Here is a 19,315-nt window from a genome sequence, read left to right on the forward strand (position 1 = left end):
CATGAGGCGGAAGCGAAATGAGCGCCGCAACCCCAGAGTTGTCAGCAACTGGACCTAATGGTCAGGGGTCCCTTTACCTTTACCTTTACTGTTTCAGAAGTGCAGTGCAGGATTAAAATCAGAAGTGTTGTTATTGGATTAATCAAGATTATGAAAGCAGGAAGAAACAAGAGTTTTGTAACCTGAAATCAAGTACACGGGAGGTCATTTCAAATTGATTAATTTGGTTTTTGAATAATTGGCTCTCTCTCTCTCTCTTTTTTATTGTAATTTGGTAATGTGACAATGTGGCTTTTATTGGAATTATATTAAAGATTAATAAAAAAATATTATATCAGAAGTGCAGTGCAGATGGGACCTAAGCCACGTCCATTATTTTGAATAGGTCTGCTCTGAATGCAGCCATAGAGTTGCAAATTTTCTATGACAGGAATAAACCGTGCACTGAAAGTCATGAAGGGGGCGAAGAATGCCATTAAATTTTTAAAAAATCAAAAACTGAACAAATGGCAGGTGAAAGGTGCCCGTGAAGATATCGCTTAACAAATGTTCTCCCTCCCCCAGACAAAGGTTTTCATTTTTTCCCAAAGGATTCCTTCTCCAAACAGTACAGGAGGTGCTGGGAAAGATTTTAGTCTGAAACCCAAGACGACCGCTGCCAGTCAGTGTAGAGTGTATGGATCTGGGTGAGCCAATGGTCTGACTCTGCGTAAGGCAGCTTCCTATGTTCCTAAGATACATTGTGTGAAACTCGTGTCAGGCTCCGCTTGGAAGCTATTGGTGCTTCTCCTTTAGGAGCAGACCGAAAGAGTTTGTGTGTGAGAGATAACTGAATTGTAGAATTGTAGAGCTGGAAGGAATCCCAATGGTCCAACCCTCTGCAATGCAGATAGGGCTACAATCCAAATAAGGGAAGGCAAGAAGCAGGCCTGAGTGAAAAAGGATGGAGGGCAGGAAGGAAACATGGGTTCCTCATGGTTTATTCTGGGATCTCAGCAAAATGAGGAGGGGGGAGGGTCTGATTTCCCCACAACAAGTCAGTCGTCATCACACATGGTCTCAATGATCCAGTCTCTGTATCTGGAAATGTCCATGTAGACCCCGGGTTTGGTGCTGGAGCTGCAGGGCACGTCACCCCAAGACACCAGACCCTGGAGCTTCCCGTTGCAGACAAGGGGTCCCCCGGAGTCACCCTGTATTGACAACCAAGAGAGACATCTCTTTAACCCAGGAAGTGTTGTTCTGATTATTACTAGATCCCCTCCTTCCTAGGGCTGCCATACGTCTGGACGTTACCAGAATTGCAAAGGCGGAATTGACATCTGGGGGGTGGGGCGGGATTTCTGAAAGGTGGCAATTTATCCTGGATCTTAGACAAGTCAATTGAAAAATTCATGGGTTTTGGGGGGTGTCTTGGTTGCTACTTTTTGAAATATGGCAACCCTACTCTTTCCTCCCAAAGGAGCCCAGGGTATTAAACACACAAGTGATAAAACATCTAAAAATACGCCAATACTGTACTACCTGTAATCATATACAAATATATTGCCCTATCCCAGCATTCTTCAACCTTGGGTTCCCAGGTGTTACTGGACTACAAATCCCATCATCCCCAGCCATCTTAATTAATAATGATGGATGATTGGAGTTGTAGTCCAACGACATCTGGGGACCCAAGGCTGAAGAATGTCACCCTTTCCTATGCATGTTCACATGGAAGCAGGGGTGACAACTTGAATATAACAAGGGGAGCAGGAAACTCCTGCCCCACATAATTGAGCACAAGATGCAGCACGCACACACAATTTGAATGGCAACTTGGGGAGGTGGCCCCCTCCAATATTTTATTGGGAGGGGTGAAGGGACCTTGGCCCCGAGGAATTGGCTTGTTTGCATGGAAGGAAGTCTCACTAAGTTCAAGGAGATGCAATTCCCAGGTAAGTGCATAGGAACATAGTCCATAGGTCAGGGAAAGTGAGCCTCAGGCCTGGCATCCAAACACAGTCCTTCAGACCTCTCCAGCTGACCCTTCCAGTGTTCAAAAGAACCTGTGGGTGTTTATTATTTGCCATTAGAAAAATGCCAGTCATCAAGACAGACGAGGGCAGGGCAGCGGGTGGGCGGAAACAGCACCCATTTATGAAATTGCTGGCTGTCAGACGTTACGAGCAGCATTAAACCATTTTGCAAGATAAGCTCAGCACACCAAAATCCACTGGATATATTGGGCCCCACTGGCGTGAACCAGTGCTTTTGAATGTGTGTGATGGTACTCAGTGGCACAAAATACTGCCACTTCTTTCTCTCTCTCTTATTAATATTGTTGTTGTTGTTATTTTGCTACCTGTGGCAGCCATTTTGAGTGCTACCTTCTCGGCTTTTAGTTGGGTTTTTTTCTCTTTAACCAAAAAAACCCACTGACTTTAGACATTTAAAAAACCCAATAGATGAATCAACCCTTACCTATGCACGTAATTAGATTGCATCATTTTTCATAATTCACTGTGGCCACAGATCTTGGGTTTCCACAATATATAGCATGGCTGAAGACTCCAAGGCTCTAAATGTTGTGGGACTCCCAACTACAGCCTTAGCTAGCATAGCCCATGGCCAGGATGATGGAGCTGGAGTCCAGCAACAAGTTTGGTAGCCTCTCTTCTGGGGCAGAGTTTGAACTTTTTGGCACACATTACATAGAACAGTGTTTCCCAACCGGTGTTCCGCGGCACACTAGTGTGCCATGAGACGTTGGCTGGTGTGCCGTGGGAGGGAGGCGGGCGAGTCGGGCGGTGAGAGGCGGCGGCGGTGAGGATCCGCGTCGAGCCGGGGGCGGCTCCGCGGTGGTGGTGCCGAGGTTTCTCTCTCCATTCTCCCCTCACACACACACACAGGAAATAACACAGGATCAGCTGACAGGACCCAGCCAATGGGGCGGCGGCGGGGCAGCGCGTGCAAAAGGGAGGAGCGCGAGACAGCGGACGAGGAAGAGGCCGGCATGTCCGGGCAGCAGCAGCAACAACAGCAGCAGCAACTCCCGGCGACGGCTCCTCAAGCCCCGGGCAACCCTACTCCCTCACCGGCCTCAGCCGCCCTCCTGCTCCACCCTTCCGCCGCCTCCCCCGCCGCCGCCGGCCACCTCGGCCCCGCCGCCGCCCCCTCCTCCGCCCGTTATCGCCGCCACCACCACAACAGCCGCCGCCGCCTCAGCTGCCGCCGTCCCTCAGTCCCTCGCTCTGCTGCCTCCTCCCCCCCCCACCCCCAAAGCTTGGAGGTTCCCCGGCAAGGGGGAGGGAAAAAAATTGAAAACTTTCACTTTCGTGCGTCCCTCCCGGCGTGACGCTGCGCGCTGACGTCACGGGGCTGTAATGGTGGTGTGCCGCGAGATTTTTTTCATCAAACAAGTGTGCCTTTGCCCAAAAAAGGTTGGGAAACACTGACATAGAACACAGTGACACGAAAGCAAGAAGGGGCACTGAATAGTGAATATTGAAATACACTGATGTACTTTAAATCTAGGTAGAGCTGAAAGGGCAAAAACACAACAATAGCAAAATCTTATCCAAAACCCAGCAAAATCAGATTAGTTGGATGTTAAGACTTGGTTGGACAGTGTTCTCGAAGCCACAAACATGAGTCTGACCAAACTGCGGGAGGCAGTGGAAGACAGGAGTGCCTGGCGTGCTCTGGTCCATGGGGTCACGAAGAGTCGGACACGACTAAATGACTAAACAACAACAACAAGACTTTTTAGTTTATCAGCCAACTTAAGTTCCAAAATGGATTGAACTGACCATGGATTGAACTGAATGTTGTTGGGACCATTGCTCTTTCCCGTTAGGGGCACCCAACTAGCCAGAGGCCCTGGGCTCCTTTGGTTGGAAGGGCAGGATAGAAATTTGATAAACAAAACAAACAAATGCAAATACATGTTAACATATGCATTGGCCAAGCCCCCAGCCAATGTGCAATTGGCGTCACACTGTAGGGGGCTATGTGCATACAGGTTTGAGCACATAGGGCTCTTTCCATGGGAACAGGTGTTCACATTCCTACAGAGGGGACCCTTAAATATGTACATCCAGCCGTGCATAGGCCCCCTACAGAGTGATCCCAACTGCAGGTTGCCCGTGGGGCTTGGCCGATGCATATATTTGCATCTATTTGTTTTCTTTCTTTTGTTTATCAAATTTCTATCCTGCCCTTCCAACCTAAGGAGCCCAGGGCCTGTGGCTAGTTGGGTGCCTATTGGAGAGCCTCATCTCATGTTCAGTATCCATGGGTATCGAATGTCCGAACAGGGCTTATATCTCAGCCTAATCCACTTTACAGGGATGGGTTATGTGGTTCTGCAAGGCAATTGTGATGTTCCAACAAAAGGTCCTTACTTCACAGGAGTCAGTGCCTCCTCCCATCGCAGCAGCACACATCATATCGGTGTTCAGCTTCCCAGGATACAGGGCAGAGCACTCCTCCCAAGACATTATCCTGACATTTGCACAGTAAAGGACCAGAGGAATTCGCTCTAAAGAAAGAAGAAGAATTGTAGAGTTGGAAGGGGCCGCGTCATCTAACCCCCCGCAATGCAGGAATCTTTTACCCAAAATGTGGGGCTCAAACTCATGACCTTGGGCTTAAGAGTCTCATGCTCTGCTGACTGAGCTGTCCCTAGAGGCAAGAACAATAAGTTGTTTGGGATCTTGAGAAATATTGGTTTTACTCATAAAGGTAAAGGGACCCCTGACCGTTAAGTCCAGTCACGGATGACTCTGGGGTTGCGGCACTCATCTCACTTTACTGGCTGAGGGAGCCAGCGCGTGTCTGCAGACAGCTTCTGGGTCATGCGGCCAGCATGACTATGCCGCTTCTGACGAAACCAGAGCAGCGCACAGAAACGCCGTTTACCTTCCCGCCGGAGTGGTACCTATTTATCTACTTGTACTTTGACGTGCTTTCAAACTAGGTTGGCAGGAGCAGGGACCAAACAATGGGAGCTCACCCCATCACGGGGGTTTGAACCGCCAACCTTCCGATCAGCAAGCCCTGTCATTTAGACCACAGCGCCACCCGCATCCCTATGGTTTTACTCATAGTTCATTACATTTACATGCTTCAAGAAGAGAGGATGCCAAAAGAAGAGTTCTGTTTCTCCGCTCTTTTTTAAACAACGCCTTTACCCTTTTCTAAGGTTGCTAACAAGTTTCCCTAAATCATACATGTTTTTACATTTCTCAGAAATGAAGGCATTTTTATGAACATTTTCCTCTAATACTGTATACACATTGGTGAGGGCTTGGTCATCAAAAATTTGCAAACTTTGAAGGTTAGCTGTGTTTCACCAATTAGCCAATTAGGTAAGTTTGCTTTAAAATGTGAACCGAACTTAATTTCACTTCTGTCCCTAGTGAGGAGGTGTTCCCATTTTTACTGTTCTCCCATTTACAAATCTCTGTGCAAGTTAAACAAAACAAAACAAATGCATCAAGTAGAAAGGGAGAGCCAAGCAAACAACTAATCTCACTGAATTTGTGGGATTTGGGGGGGGGGGTTGAGTTTTTGGTGCAGGGAAGGAAGACATTAAGAATTTAATTTCTCACCTGCAACCTGATCCTCTATAGTAGGACTTCACTGTGCTAAAAGCTGTAAAATTGGTTCCCTGGTAGTTTCAGCATACAGTCGTACCTTGGCTCCCAAACGCAGCAAACCCAGAGGTGAGTGTTCCGGTTTGCGAACGTTCTTTGGAACCCAAACATCCAATGGGGCTTCTGCGGCTTCTGATTGGCTACAGGAGCTTCCTGCAGCCAATCAGAAGCTGTGCTTTGGTTTCTGAACATTTTGGAAGTTGAACGGACTTCCGGAATGGATTCCGTCCAACTTCCGAGGTACAACTGAATATATATGGAGAGGTACGCCATAAATCTGGATAGCACCGCCCTTACTGGGAGAGCATTGTCCTTTCTACAGCTCCTTCAGATGCCTTCACTATTTTGGATGTTCGTTTCAGAAGCTTTAGTTCTTTATCTGTGGGCAGGGTATGGTTGAGGTTGATTCTTCTAGGCCTTTTCTGGGACAGCATCATTTACATACCTGGGAAATTGATAGGACCGCCCCATCCTGACACCATGCACATATCCCCAGAGCTTGCCCTCTGGGTAGCCAGACTTATGGGCTGCACATAATGGTTAAGTACAGCTGTTCTCAACAGTTTGACCAGCATGACGTCATTGTCATAGCACGACTGGTTGTACTTGGGGTGGGCAATTGTTTTTTCCACTGCCAAGAACTGTTCTGTGCCCTCCAGGACGTTCAGATTATCATCTCCAAGCCGGACATGGATGTTTCTGTAAAGGAAAGAACAGATAAATAATGGGCAGGTGAGGCCACTTGCGCACCAACAATAACCAAGCCTTATGAGGAGCGGTTGAAGGAGCTGGGTATGTTTAGGCTGGAAAAGAGGAGGCTGAGAGGAAACCATCTTCAAATATCTCAAGGGCTCTCACGTGGAAAAGGGAACAAGCTTATTTTCCTCTTCTCTGGAGGGTAGGACCCAAACCAATGGATTCAAGTTACAAGACTAAACATCAGGAAAAAACTTTCTGACAGTAAGAGCTGTTTGACAGTGGAACAGTCTCCCTCAGGAGGCTGTGGACTCTCCTTCATTAAGCAGAGGTTGGAATGCCCAATTCAGTGCTGGTTTTGTCCTAGAAAGCCTTAAACAGCTCAGAATCACAATACCTCAAGGACCCCTCTCCCCATATGCCCCTGGACCCTGCAATAATGATCAGAGGCCCTTCTTCGTGTGCCTCCTTCATGAGAGATCCAGAGGTCAGCAACACGGGAACAGGCCTTTTCTGCAGTGGCTCCCCAATTGCGGAATGCTCTCCCCAGGGAGGCTCGCCTGGCGCCCTTGTTACATACCTTTAGGCACTAGGCAATACACATTCCTCTTCTCCTAGGCCTTTGGCTAATTAAACAAACTATGGCCTTTTAGAGGGACGCGGGTGGCGCTGTGAGTTAAACCACAGAGCCTAGGACTTGCCGATCAGAAGGTCAGCGGTTCGAATCCCCACGACGGGGTGAGCTCCTGTTTCACAATCCCTGCTCCTGCCAACCTAGCAGTTCAAAAGCACGTCAAAGTGCAAGTAGATAAATAGGTACCGCTCCAGCGGGAAGGTAAACGGCGTTTCCGTGCGCTGCTCTGGTTCGCCCGAAGAGGCTTAGTCATGCTGGCCACATGACCCGGAAGCTGTACGCCGGCTCCCTCGGCCAATAAAGCGAGATGAGCGCCGCAACCCCAGAGTCGGCCACGACTAAACCTAATGGCCAGCGGTCCCTTTACCTTTACTATGGTCTTTTAGACTGCACATGGTTTATTGTTATTATTTGTTGCTATGGTATGTGCTTTGGTGTTTTTCTATCGTAAACTGCCCTGTGATCCTCAGTTGAAGGGCGGTCTAGAATTTTAACAAATAAATACTAGTTTGCCACATATTCCATGATACCTGCATTTCCCATGCTGAGCCAACACACAGAGAGAAGGAGGCATGATCACACACGTACACCTACCCATGGTTGCAGTGAGCAGCGGTAAGGACCCATCTTTGGTTGAGAAGGGTTGCTCCACAGTAGAAACGGGAGTATTTGTAGATGGCAGCCTGCCAAGGCTGAGAATGTGGTGGACATGGGTAGCCTTTGGGTTTCTTTCTGCCCTGTGCCAGGACTAGAAAAGGAAAAGGAAAGGTCCATTAGCACACTGATGTGTAGATAAATCCCTGCAGATTTCTCCAGAGTTCTTAGAACAGTGTTGGATTACCCAATAGACACAGACACACACACAAAAATATTTTTAAAAAAGTATTTGACACAGATAATATATATACATATAATATATATATATATATATATATATATATATATATATATATATATATATATATATATATATATGCAGGTTTTGGTGTTTTCGGGTATCTTCCCGTGTAAGAGTTGGGGTGTCTAGGCGACGTTTCGACGAGGTCTCACTCGTCATCTTCAGGCTGGTGCTTTCGGCTTCTTGTTACTAGAAGATGACGAGTGAGACCTCGTCGAAACGTCGCCTAGACACCCCAACTCTTACACGGGAAGATACCCGAAAACACCAAAACCTGCATTCCTGTACCCGTGAAAATCTACGAAAGCATATATATATATATATATATATATATATATATATATATATATATAAATTAAGCATCCAAGTAGCCATCATGGGATAGCTCAGTTGGTAGAGCATGAGACTCTTAATTTCAAGGTCGTAGGTTCAAGTCCCATGTGGGGCAAAAGATTCCTGCATCGCAGGGGGCTGGACTAGATGACCCTTGGGCTCCCTTCCAACTCTATGATTCTAGTCATCATGGCTGGGGGAAACAGAACTTTGTTAGACTTTCTTACATTCCACTACACACTCCTCCCCACTTTTTCATTCTCAATTCAAAAATCGGACATTTTATCTTGTGGTTTAGTAGTGTTCTTGTTTTGAATTACATGAGGGGACACTCTAATATTTTCAGTGCTTAGGACCTGCAATGCCCATCACGCTTAACAAACTACAGTTCCCAATATTAAAGTTAAAGTGATATTAGAGTGCTTGAAGTGTGTGCTGTGGGTGTCACCCTAGTCCTGAATGCAACCAGTTTTGAAAAAGCTATCTTTAAAAAACATTGGAGGGGGAGAATCCTATTAAAATCTGACACAGGATGGCAGAGGATGGGAAGAAGGAACCAAACTAATCTGTGCATCTTGTGCAGCAGAAGTCCCTCCATGGCAGACTAACTGGGGGGGGGGGATTTTAATCTGCAATTAAAGATTAAGCGATCGTCACGCGAATAAATCAATTAAACCTTTGCAGTCCTATCTAATCATCTAAAAACACGCCCAGATGTGTGTTTCTTCGTGTAGACTCCACTGCATCATGTTATTTATCTTGTTCAGAATCAAAACATTTCAGTTTTTATGGCTTACTTGTGTTGTTGGCGTCTGTGCTTGGGTTTTTTGTTTTGTTTTTGAAAGCATAATGAATTTTATAAAGGCAAAGCACATTTAACAGGACAGCTAGCATCATGGCTAGAATGTACACGTTGGGTGTGTTCCTCAACCCAGCCTCCCCCCAGCATCTCATTACATGGAAAAAGGGAGTCGCTCTCAGGTGTTGGTCTATGAAAGAAGGGGTGGAAGAACGAGGCAGCTTTTTTATGCCAATAAAGATGTGTGGTGGCATGTGATGCTGAAAAGCATGTGCACCATCCAGGTCGCTGCAGAGGTCAGGATGCAGAGACCTTGGCGTATGCAAGTGGACTTCAGGATAAGGGTTGGAGGAGCTGCCACCAGCACCTGGACATAGAACCTGGAGGACCAAGACAAACAGGGCTCCTTCCACCACCTGGCCATAGAACGGCAATAGAAGGGCAGCCAGCGGGCTGGGATGGAATGAACCCAAGCACACCCTCCTTAGGTCAGTTCTCCTTGAACTGTTCCAAGCACACTTCTCTTCAGAGAAGGTCCATAGTTCAGTAGTAGAACATAAAAATAAAAATAATTTATTATTTATACCCTGCCCATCTGACTGAGTTTCCCCAGCCACTCTGGGCGGCTCCCAACAGAGTATTAGGTAAAGGTAAAGGGACCCCTGACCATTAGGTCCAGTTGTGGCCGACTCTGGAGTTGCGGTGCTCATCTCGCTTTACTGGCCAAGGGAGCCGGCGTACAGCTTCCGGGTCATGTGGCCAGCATGACTAAGCCACTTCTGGCAAACCAGAGCAGTGCACGGAAACGCCGTTTACCTTCCTGCCAGAGCGGTACCTATTTATCTACTTGCACTTTGACGTGCTTTCGAACTGCTAGGTAGGCAGGAGCAGGGACCGAGCAACAGGAGCTCACCCCGTCACGGGGATTCGAACCGCCGACCTTCAGATAGGCAAGTCCTAGGCTCTGTGGTTTAACCCACAGCGCCACCCGCGTCCCTATTAAATTAAAATATTAAAAACACGATAAAACATCAAACATTAAAAACTTCCCTAAACAGGGCTGCCTTCAGATGTCTTCTAAAAGTCAGGTGGTTATTTCCTTGACATCTTATGAGAGGGCATTCCATAGGGCGGGCACCACTACCGAGAAGGCCCTCTGCCTGGTTCCCCGTAACCTCACTTCTCACAGCGAGGGAACCGCCAGAAGGCCCTTAGAGCTGGACCTCAGTGTCTGGACAGAACGATGGGGGTGGAGACTCTCCTTCAGAGCATCTGCCTTGCATGCTGAAGGTCCCAGGTGTAATCCCTGGAATCTCCATTTAGGTCTTGGACAGGCATCCCTTGAAATGAATGGACCTGTTAGTCCGAAATCTTGGAGAGCTACTGTTTCTTAGTGTAGTCCTGTGTTCTTCAACCTTTGTTCCCCAGATGTTGTTGGACTACAGCTCTCATCATCTCCAGCCAGCTTAGCCATTAGGGATAATGGGAGCTGTAATCCAATAACATCTGGGATACACAAGGCTGAAAAACACTTTGGCAAGGCAGCTTTTGATGCACAGTGCAGGCATACAGGCCAGCCGCAGCTCAGTCCATATTTATTTATTTATACATACATACATACATACATACATACATACATACATACCCTGCCTATCTGGCTGGGTTTCCCCAGCATCCCAAGGTGTAGGGTTTTTAAAAAATGCTTATATCACGCCATTGCAAAAGGACCCCGATACATTTTGTGCCCAAGACGAAGAACAAGATTTAAGCTTTAAGATGCATTATGGTACCGTTCATCTTTTTGTTGGATAACGAAAAAAATGTTTGGCTTTTTCTTGTTAACTGATCATTGTGGAGGAACACTTTTAGTGTTGTTTTTTAACAGTTTTATTTGCAAGAGGTTACATTTACATATTTGAACCTTTCGCAAGTTGCTTCTCTTTTGTTGAAAAAAGTGGCAAATCAATTAAAATAAATACAGTCAAACCTCGGCTCCCAAATGGCTCCCGAACATGGGAAGGGCTGTACATCAGCCATAGAGCCTCTGCTTTGCACATCAATTAATTGATTCATAGAATCATGGAATTGTAGAGCTGGAAGATTGACTGATAGAAGCTTCTCTCTGCCTGAAACCCATGAGGATTTCTCCCACTCAGCATAGACAGCACTGGGCTGGCTTTCTTCCCTTAACAAACTCTTACCTACTGAAAAAATCAGGAGCAGAGTAATGGAATGCAGAGTCAAGGTTGTCATGGTGACGAGCTGTGTATGGCAGAGGCAGCTCCCTTTAAGGAGAAAGAAAGGGGGAGAGAGAGAAAGATAAAAGTTAATAAAATAAATAATCAACTGGAGTCTAACTTTGAAATAATAACCCAGTGTGGCAGTGATGTATGTTCAACATAGCTTCAAACTCGGACTCTGCTATGTTTGTGCAGAAAGGGACTAACTATGACAACATGCTGCTGCAGGAAAATGCTTCTTTGAAATACATATTTATGCAATGTCCAACATTTAGCTTACAAATTTTTGGAGGAAAGTATTAAGATGGATAAATACTACTTTGGGGGAGGATTTAAAATTGTCAGATGATATAATATTATCCTAAACCACATACCAACTACAGTACAGTCATACCTCCGGTTGAAGTCACTACAAGTTAAGCCTTTTTGGGTTGCGCTCTGCAGCGACCCAGAAGTAACAGAGTGCGTTAATTCTGGGTTTCACCTCTCGCGCATGCGCTGACACTCAAAATGACGTCATGCGCATGCGCGGAAGCGGCGAATCATGACACACACACGTGCGGGTTGTGTTCGCTTCAGGATGCGAACGGGGCTCTGGAATGGATCCCGTTAGCAGTGGCGTAGCGTGGGTTGTCAGCACCCGGGGCAAGGCAAGTAATTTGCGCCCCCTAACCAGTGGATTTGCGCCCCTAACCCTAACCCCCAGATGTTGCGGCCGGTGTGGCCGGGCCCCCTGCACCCCCACGCTACGCCACTCTGCAGCAGTAGCTTCAAAACCCACCTTGCCAGTTCCCAAAGGGCACCATGCACAGCAAAATCCAACGCCTTTCGTTTTTCTCATTTATTTTTATTATTACTATGTATCTTTAAAAGATAAACATTCAGCGTAACAAAGAACTTAAACCGGAAGCCTTTCTTTAGCGCACACACACACCCTTAGGGGGATGATCCACCACTCATTTACTCGTGAGCAAGCCCGCCAAACTTGCTGACGAAACCGAAAGCCTCTTAACCCGCTGGCGAGAGGCTTAGCCGGGCCTCGCCCGCCCACCGGCTTCCTCTCGGAGGTTTTTGGGGAGCGCAGGGCGCGGCGAGGTCCGGTGGTGCGTAGGGGTGCGGAGGCTGCCCGTGCCCGGCCAGGCGTCGGTGGCGGCGTCGGCGCTGCTGCAGCGGCTGCTCCTCCTGCGAGCAGTGAGTGGAGCGCAGCCGCAGCAGCGGCGGGGGGCGCGCGCGCGCTAGGGCGCAAGGCTGGCGGTGGCTGCGGGGAGCCCGGCGGAGGAAGGAACTTGTCCCTTCCCTCTGGACTCGCGCCCCCCCCAGATGTTGCGCCCGGTGCGGCCGGCACCCTTGGCACCCCCGCTACGCCACTGCCCGTTAGCATCCAGAGGTACCACTGTATTTGTGGTTTGATGGACCTTTCTGCCACTGCCAGATAAACTAGTACCTTGCATTTTTTGTGATGGTATTAACCAAACAGCCATCACCTCTTCTTTTCCTGCCTGTTGCTACCATTTTCTGGTGGCACCCACAGCACTTCAGTTAAGATATAAGTATACCAGCACTTCATTTTTTGCCAAAAAAACCCCAAACCACCCAACAACACAAAACACTGAGCTAGCGGCAAGAGGTACATAGGTTGGTTGGTTGGTTGGCCAAAGCTGGCATCAACCCCAGTGGGTCATGCCGGGGATCTTAGATCCCAGCAAGCAAAAAAGACCACCTACTTATCAATCCCCTGGCATCCTAATGTCGTTGAGTGATTGACACCCGACCAAGTTTAAAGGAGACTGCCACAACTGCTGGTCGCCTGATTGGTGGTTACAACCACCCCCTTTAAAGGTGCACTTTCAGCATCAGTCAGAGAGCATATTTAAGGAAGCTTGGCTGTGACTTCTGATCAGCCCCTCAGGTGCCATTAACGGAATGGCCGCTAGAGGGGCTCCCTGAGCCTTAACTTGTAGTTTTAAATTCAACCCGTCAAATTGTTATGAATGCAATCTGTACATAAATTGCTGTGGCTGGTGACGAATGCAAATCTCTGCCTCTGGTGAAAGCTCTGAGATATACATTGTAGAAAAGGCCTCTCTTATCTCTCCCTATTCCAGCTTCCCCCTTACCACTACCAGTCTGGTCAAGCAATGCATCCTAGAATGGTGACCAGTATATTACCCAGAAACTCTTCGTAAAGCAGAGGTCACTCCTTTTTCTTAGCTCTCCAAAGGCTCAGAGACGTGGTAAAATTGGAGAGCTGAGAATGTGGGTTGAGCAGGCGGTGACAGAGGGGTCAGATGCAGTGGAGGCTGGTCCATCAGGAAAAATGGGGCACTGCCGCAACAACCTCTGTCATCCCTCAGCCAGCCCTCACCTGACTTTCTCCTTACATACAACCAGTCCAGGGGATGGCACCAGGGCCGGCCCACCCATTAGGCAACTGCCTTGGGCGGCAGGATCCATGAGGGAAGCAGATCTCAATGTGGATCTTTATTTCACCACTTGTTCCCGATGTAGATCTTCACTCACCCCTTCTTCCCTGACAGAAGAGGGACGCCATGTTGTTGTTTGCCTCAGGTGCCCAAAAGTCTTGGGCTGGCCCGGGGTGGCACTGGCTGTCAGGGAGGGGGTGCAAAACTAGAATTAGCTGACTCAGCCTGCCATCGGCTTTGGATCGACGGTGCCTTCCTGTCCGGTCTACATGGACACAAGCCGCCACTGATAAGCCAAGCATTTAAATGCAGGTCCTGCTTTGCTGACCTGCTGCAAGCACAGGACACCTTTGGGTAGCTGCAATCTGGAGAAGGTGCTTATATGCCTCTATATCTGGGGCTTAAAGTACTTCCTATGGCAGCCACATCCCCAGAAGGGCCATTTTGTGTTATGCCATGTTCCCACGGCAGCCATTTTGTGACTGGAACCCCAGGGCACTCCTTCCAAATTCCAAACGTGCCAACTGACCCCAAAAAGGTTGGTGACCCCTGCAGTGTGTGTGTGTGTGTGTGTACACACATATAAACATACAGCAATGTATTTACCCCATACATACACTTGGCCCTTGGTCCTCCACTAACATACATCCCATCAAAATGACGGATCCTTTGCCATCCAGAATAACCTAATACATTGAATTGGGATCAGAAGCCAAAGGTGACATTTATCACTGCCAGGCTTCCCATCCCATTTGGTGGGGCAAGCAAAACTTTCATTTTGCCCAATAATAGGTCAAAAGTGAAATGGGCAGAAGCTATTGCATGCCCATCTCCCCCAATATTCCCTAATCTAGCTATCAGTGGCTTTCCGGGCTCACCTGGCAGAGGCGTTTCCCATCACCTGCTGCTGAATGCCAAAAACTGAACCCGGAGCCTTCTGCATAAAAAGCATGGGTTTCCATAGAGAGACATTCACTTTCCTGTCCTATTGTAGTCAAGAGTCGGTCCTCTTCTAGTCAACCCTAAACAAACATTGCCCAAATCACAGTACAGTGGTACCTCAGGTTACAGACGCTTCAGGTTACAGACTCCACTAACCCAGAAATAGTACCTCGGGTTAAGAACTTTGCTTCAGGATGAGAGCAGAAATCAAGATGCAGCAGTGCGGCGGCAGCAGGAGGCCCCATTAGCTAAAGTGGTGTCTCAGGTTAAGAATAGTTTCAGGTTAAGAACGGACCTCCAGAACGAATTAAGTTCTTAACCCAAGGTACCACTCTACTGTTCTGGGCAGCCCTGGGTGGCCTAAGACTCTGCTGGATACAGCCAAAGGCCTACATCCTATATACCACAATGGTCAGCCAGATATTAGTGGGAAGGCCATAAGCAACTAACGCTCTCCCACTATTGTTCCTCAGGGGCTGGTATTCAAAGGCATGGTTAGTAGCCACTAGCTACCTCAGATCCTGTAAATGTGCCCAATCCCCTTTTAAAGCCATCTACGTTGGTAGCCATTACCACAACAAATTTCCTAGTTTTAACATTGTTCTTGGTGAAAAAGCACTCCCATTTGTCTGTTCTGGCCATTTCATAAGGGATGGACCATGTGGCTCAGGGGTAGAATCTGCTTTTCACGCAGGAAGTCCCAGCTGGTTTCAGTCCTCAGCATCTCTAGGTAGGGCCAGGTGACACCCCTGTCCAAAACCCTGCAGAGCTGCTGCCAGTCTGTGTAGGCAATACTGAGCTACCAATGGTATAGGGCAGTTTTCTAAGTTCCTAAGTCCATTCAGCATCACTAGGTGAGCTCAGGTTCTATTATTATGAGGAGAAAAACGTATCAATTTTTTCCTGATCTATCTGATCCATCCCTCTGCACCATGAATAACTTCGTGAACTTTTTATCATTCCCCCTATCGTGTCTCTCGTGACATCCTCGGTTCCCCCATCTGGAAAAGATGCAAAGTGGACAGCAAGCTAGCTTTCACAAAGCCAGTCTAGGTAACACAATAGCATTATCACCAAATACCAAGACGAGCAACAATGAACCCTTGATGCAAGATGTACACATGCACAGCAGCAGCAGCACCAGTAGCAAAAGTCTCCTACCTGATCCCAAGAAATACCTTCCTTTGCTGAGGTGGGAAGAGAGAGCCCGGGTTTTTTGCAGGATCTAGTCTGCTCCAAATGATACAGATGTCAAGGTACTGGTGCTCAACAAGCAACTCATTTTTAACCTACTTGGCTGACCTGGCTAACACTGATTTACGGGGCACCTTTTATTTTGCCCTCTCTTAATGAAGGGGTAGCTGAAGTAACCCTCTTTAATTAGGCTTGCCATTGATTGTAAGGACGCTGTGCTTTTCCCCCTTTCTCACGTCTTCAGTGAGGTTCTGCTTTTGTTCTCGTTGTCCCCGTTTTGCAATCTGCTGCCCTTTAATTTCTCAAGAAGGGACGAGTCGCTCCATTTTTAATGAGGACGGCAACGGATTGATAATGTGAGCAGCAATTAACTTCACATCATATGACCAAGTTACTTGAAGGATCAACAGTCTCCTTATGATCCCAGGCCTACACTGAAAAGAGGGCCTTCTCAGTGGTGACACCCCAGTTGCGGAGCACTCTCCCCAGAGAGATTTGTTGAATATCTAATTCAATGGTTCTCAAAGGGTGTGGCAGGAGAGGGTGGCAAGTGTGGTGGGAAGATTCAAGGACAATCATTATTCTATTTTGGGAATGATTCATGCTCTTATGTGGCTGCATTGTTCTATCCTTTCTGGGTGTCCCATGATTATAATATAAAGTAGTCATGTTCTATTAAAAATATATATATGGTGTGGCACAAGCAAAGTTTTATTCTGAAAGTATGGCTGAGGGAAAAAAGTTTGAGAACCACTGGCCTTATTTATGACAAAGGCTTTTCTTTTTAAATTTCCAAAGCTTTTTTAGATCCAGTTTTAATCCCGTTGATAGTTCTGTGCTTTTTACAATTTTGCAACCTTTACTTTACTTTTTCTTCTTATTCTTCTTGTAAACCACCCTTGGAATGTGATTGAAGAATAGTATGAAAATACTTTTTTTTAAAAAAAAAGACTTATTAAAACACACACGCCATCCCCTGTTGCAAGACTATCTACAAGACAAGCCATTAAGATTTAGGTTGGGAAACAAGGTGTAACATTCAGGGCTCAATTCTCACTTGAGCAATGTGCGGGGTAGCCAAGAGCCCTCGTCTCAAGACAATGGGACACCTTTAATAATACCTTGCCATTTCTAACTGTATTTCCTCAGTAGTTATGGTTAATTGCATCACAAAAAAGGGTTTTCTTCCAAGTGGATTGCGGAATGAATGTGCATCAATGGCTCATGTACCATCTTCCTAAACTACCATACGGAGTTTGTTTTTCAACCCACCTATTCTTTTGCTCTAAAATGTGCCAAACTGAGCCGGCCAACCAAGAGATTGATCGTGTAGCATCTTTTATTATTATGAATAGACAAAAAGATGCATAGAATGACAGCTCACTTCTAGTAATGTGTTTTAAAAAAACTAATAGATCTAATAAGTGGCATCACATTCCTTGACATGTTTCTGAATTTGGAAAACACAGCACTGCTGCCACCGTTCTGACTGTACTTATTTGCACACTTGGGCGTAAGGTCCATCATTTAGCAGAAGTCAGAATTTAGCAAATAGCTGTTTGCACCATGCAGAGGGTGCCCTCTAGTGGTGTTTGCTTTTATAGCCTGTAAAGCTATCGCTATGTGATTTTCTACGGCAGCTGTTCCCTGTCAGTGTCCGAAGGAAACCGCTGTTACGAATAGTCACTGTGCAACCATCTATATTCATTTGCACTAATGCAAAAAAGTTGCACATGTTGTACGTCTTGCATCTGTTGGCTTTTTAGTCACACGTAGTAGCAAAGACTATAAAATGGGGAGAGGGGCGAGCTTTCGGTGCAGAAATAATTTGTAGTAATCTAAAAGAGTGGATACCAGTGGCCAGTTACACTGTTGCTGTTTTATATATATACCATACTTTTCCGTGTATAAGACTATGTTTTTTCTTTAAAAATCATGCTAAAAAGTGGGGGTCATCTTATACACAGGGTGGATGTTTGATTGGTTCCTGCCATGGCTGTCAGCAACTATTGTGCATGTTATTGGTTGCTGTTGTTGGTGTTGTTGGTGGTTGGTGTTGTTGACTGGCCTATGCTCCAGCAGTTGGGTGGGCAATTGGCAGCTTCTGCCAGCGATGGAACAGACAGGAGGCGGATTTTGCGGCTTGTGTGCGGGTGAGCGATTTTCGGCAACCCCCCCCCAAAAAAACAACGGAGGCAATCCTCCACAAAAAAGCTCAAGAACTCTTCTGTACCATCTCCGCCCATTTTATTAAATTTGAGTCCCCCAAAATAGGGGGCGTCTTATACACGGGAAAGTACGGTATATCTATAAAAACACTACTGGATACAGATGTAAAAGGATATTTCTTCCTCCTGCTGAAAAGCAGGTTCTAACAAACAAAAGTTCCTTCCGCAATAAACCCCTTAATGTGCCACAATAAACTTTCGGTTGCTCGTTACAAAAGATTTCTACCCCTCTAGAATTTGTCTTATTTAGATGGCAGCTATTCAATTACCCACTGTACCTGGGAAACTAAGTTGCCAGTTTCGGGCATGCATGAAATGTTTGCCCTAACTTATGGAGCAAGTTGGAACTACTAGGAATCAATGTCTCTCCAAAATTCTGGTTTAATACAGTATATTATCTTTGCTATCTACTCTCCATTTCAGAATACAGTGGTACCTCGGGTTACATACGCTTCAGGTTACATACGCTTCAGGTTACATACTCCGCTAACCCAGAAATATTACCTCGGGTTAAGAACTTTGCTTCAGGATGAGAACAGAAATCGTGCTCTGGTGGCGTGGCAGCAGCAGGAGGCCCCAATAGCTAAAGTGGTGCTTCAGGTTAAGAACAGTTTCAGGTTAAGAACGGACCTCCGGAATGAATTAAGTACTTAACCCGAGGTACCGCTGTACTGTTCTGGGCACATCTGGTTATGTAAATTATTTTACAACTCCTCAAACTGACAGTGGCCACGTTCAGACAATTCTATCTGAACCTTTTGCTCAGATATGTGGCTCTCTTCGCCTCACCTTTGCTGCAATTCTCTAGTTAACCATAATTTCTATATTGAGATGAAACTATGGTTAACTGCTTTGGAACACACCAAGAAATTAAATCTGCTTCAAATTGTGGCTTAACAAGTACAGTATGGCTTGTTCCAAAACTGGTAACTGTTTCCTTGGCTCGCTTGGACAAAATGAGAAACTATGATTGGAGATCATATGTTAATCATTGCTCTGGGGAAACACAGATAAATTCAGGTGGAGTCTACACATATATAAAAAACGCTGTGAATTTTTTTACCATTTAAATATATATATATTGAATTTGATATTAGCTCACTAGCACCATCTAGTGTAACATTTGTATAATGCACTTAAAACACACTTAAAATGTTATTTTATAGCTGAGTCCCATTTCATACATCAGGTTATTTAGTCAGAATCTGACTGTCTGAAATGGTTCACTACATGCATGAAAGAAAATCTATGTTGCATATTCACATAGCATGCACAGAAAATCTAGAAAC

At 46.4% G+C, this 19,315-nt stretch overlaps 1 protein-coding gene across 7 annotated transcripts; it reads right to left on the reverse strand.

Moving 5' to 3' along the window:
- Positions 1-944: 944 nt before the first annotated feature.
- LOC308591311 (kallikrein-15-like) lies at positions 945-17,822 on the reverse strand. 7 transcript variants are annotated; one of them, XM_081202028.1, is made up of 7 exons: positions 13,646-14,230; positions 12,710-13,324; positions 11,205-11,284; positions 7,564-7,717; positions 6,085-6,338; positions 4,386-4,522; positions 945-1,193 (listed from the first exon to the last, which is right to left on the reverse strand). In XM_081202028.1, exons 2-7 carry the CDS (start codon positions 12,718-12,720, stop codon positions 1,038-1,040), a joined length of 792 nt encoding a protein of 263 aa, XP_081058154.1. In that variant the 5' UTR covers positions 12,721-13,324; positions 13,646-14,230; the 3' UTR covers positions 945-1,037. The 7 variants fall into 7 exon arrangements, with proteins under 7 accessions (XP_081058154.1, XP_081058156.1, XP_081058152.1 ...); XM_081202030.1 differs by having other exon boundaries at positions 11,201-11,284; XM_081202026.1 differs by lacking the exons at positions 12,710-13,324; positions 13,646-14,230 and adding an exon at positions 14,541-17,822.
- Between the last annotated feature and the right edge of the window lie 1,493 nt (positions 17,823-19,315).

This window comes from Podarcis bocagei (genome assembly GCF_964188305.1).
Source record: "Podarcis bocagei genome assembly, chromosome: 7".
NCBI classification, from domain to species: Eukaryota; Metazoa; Chordata; class Lepidosauria; order Squamata; family Lacertidae; genus Podarcis; species Podarcis bocagei.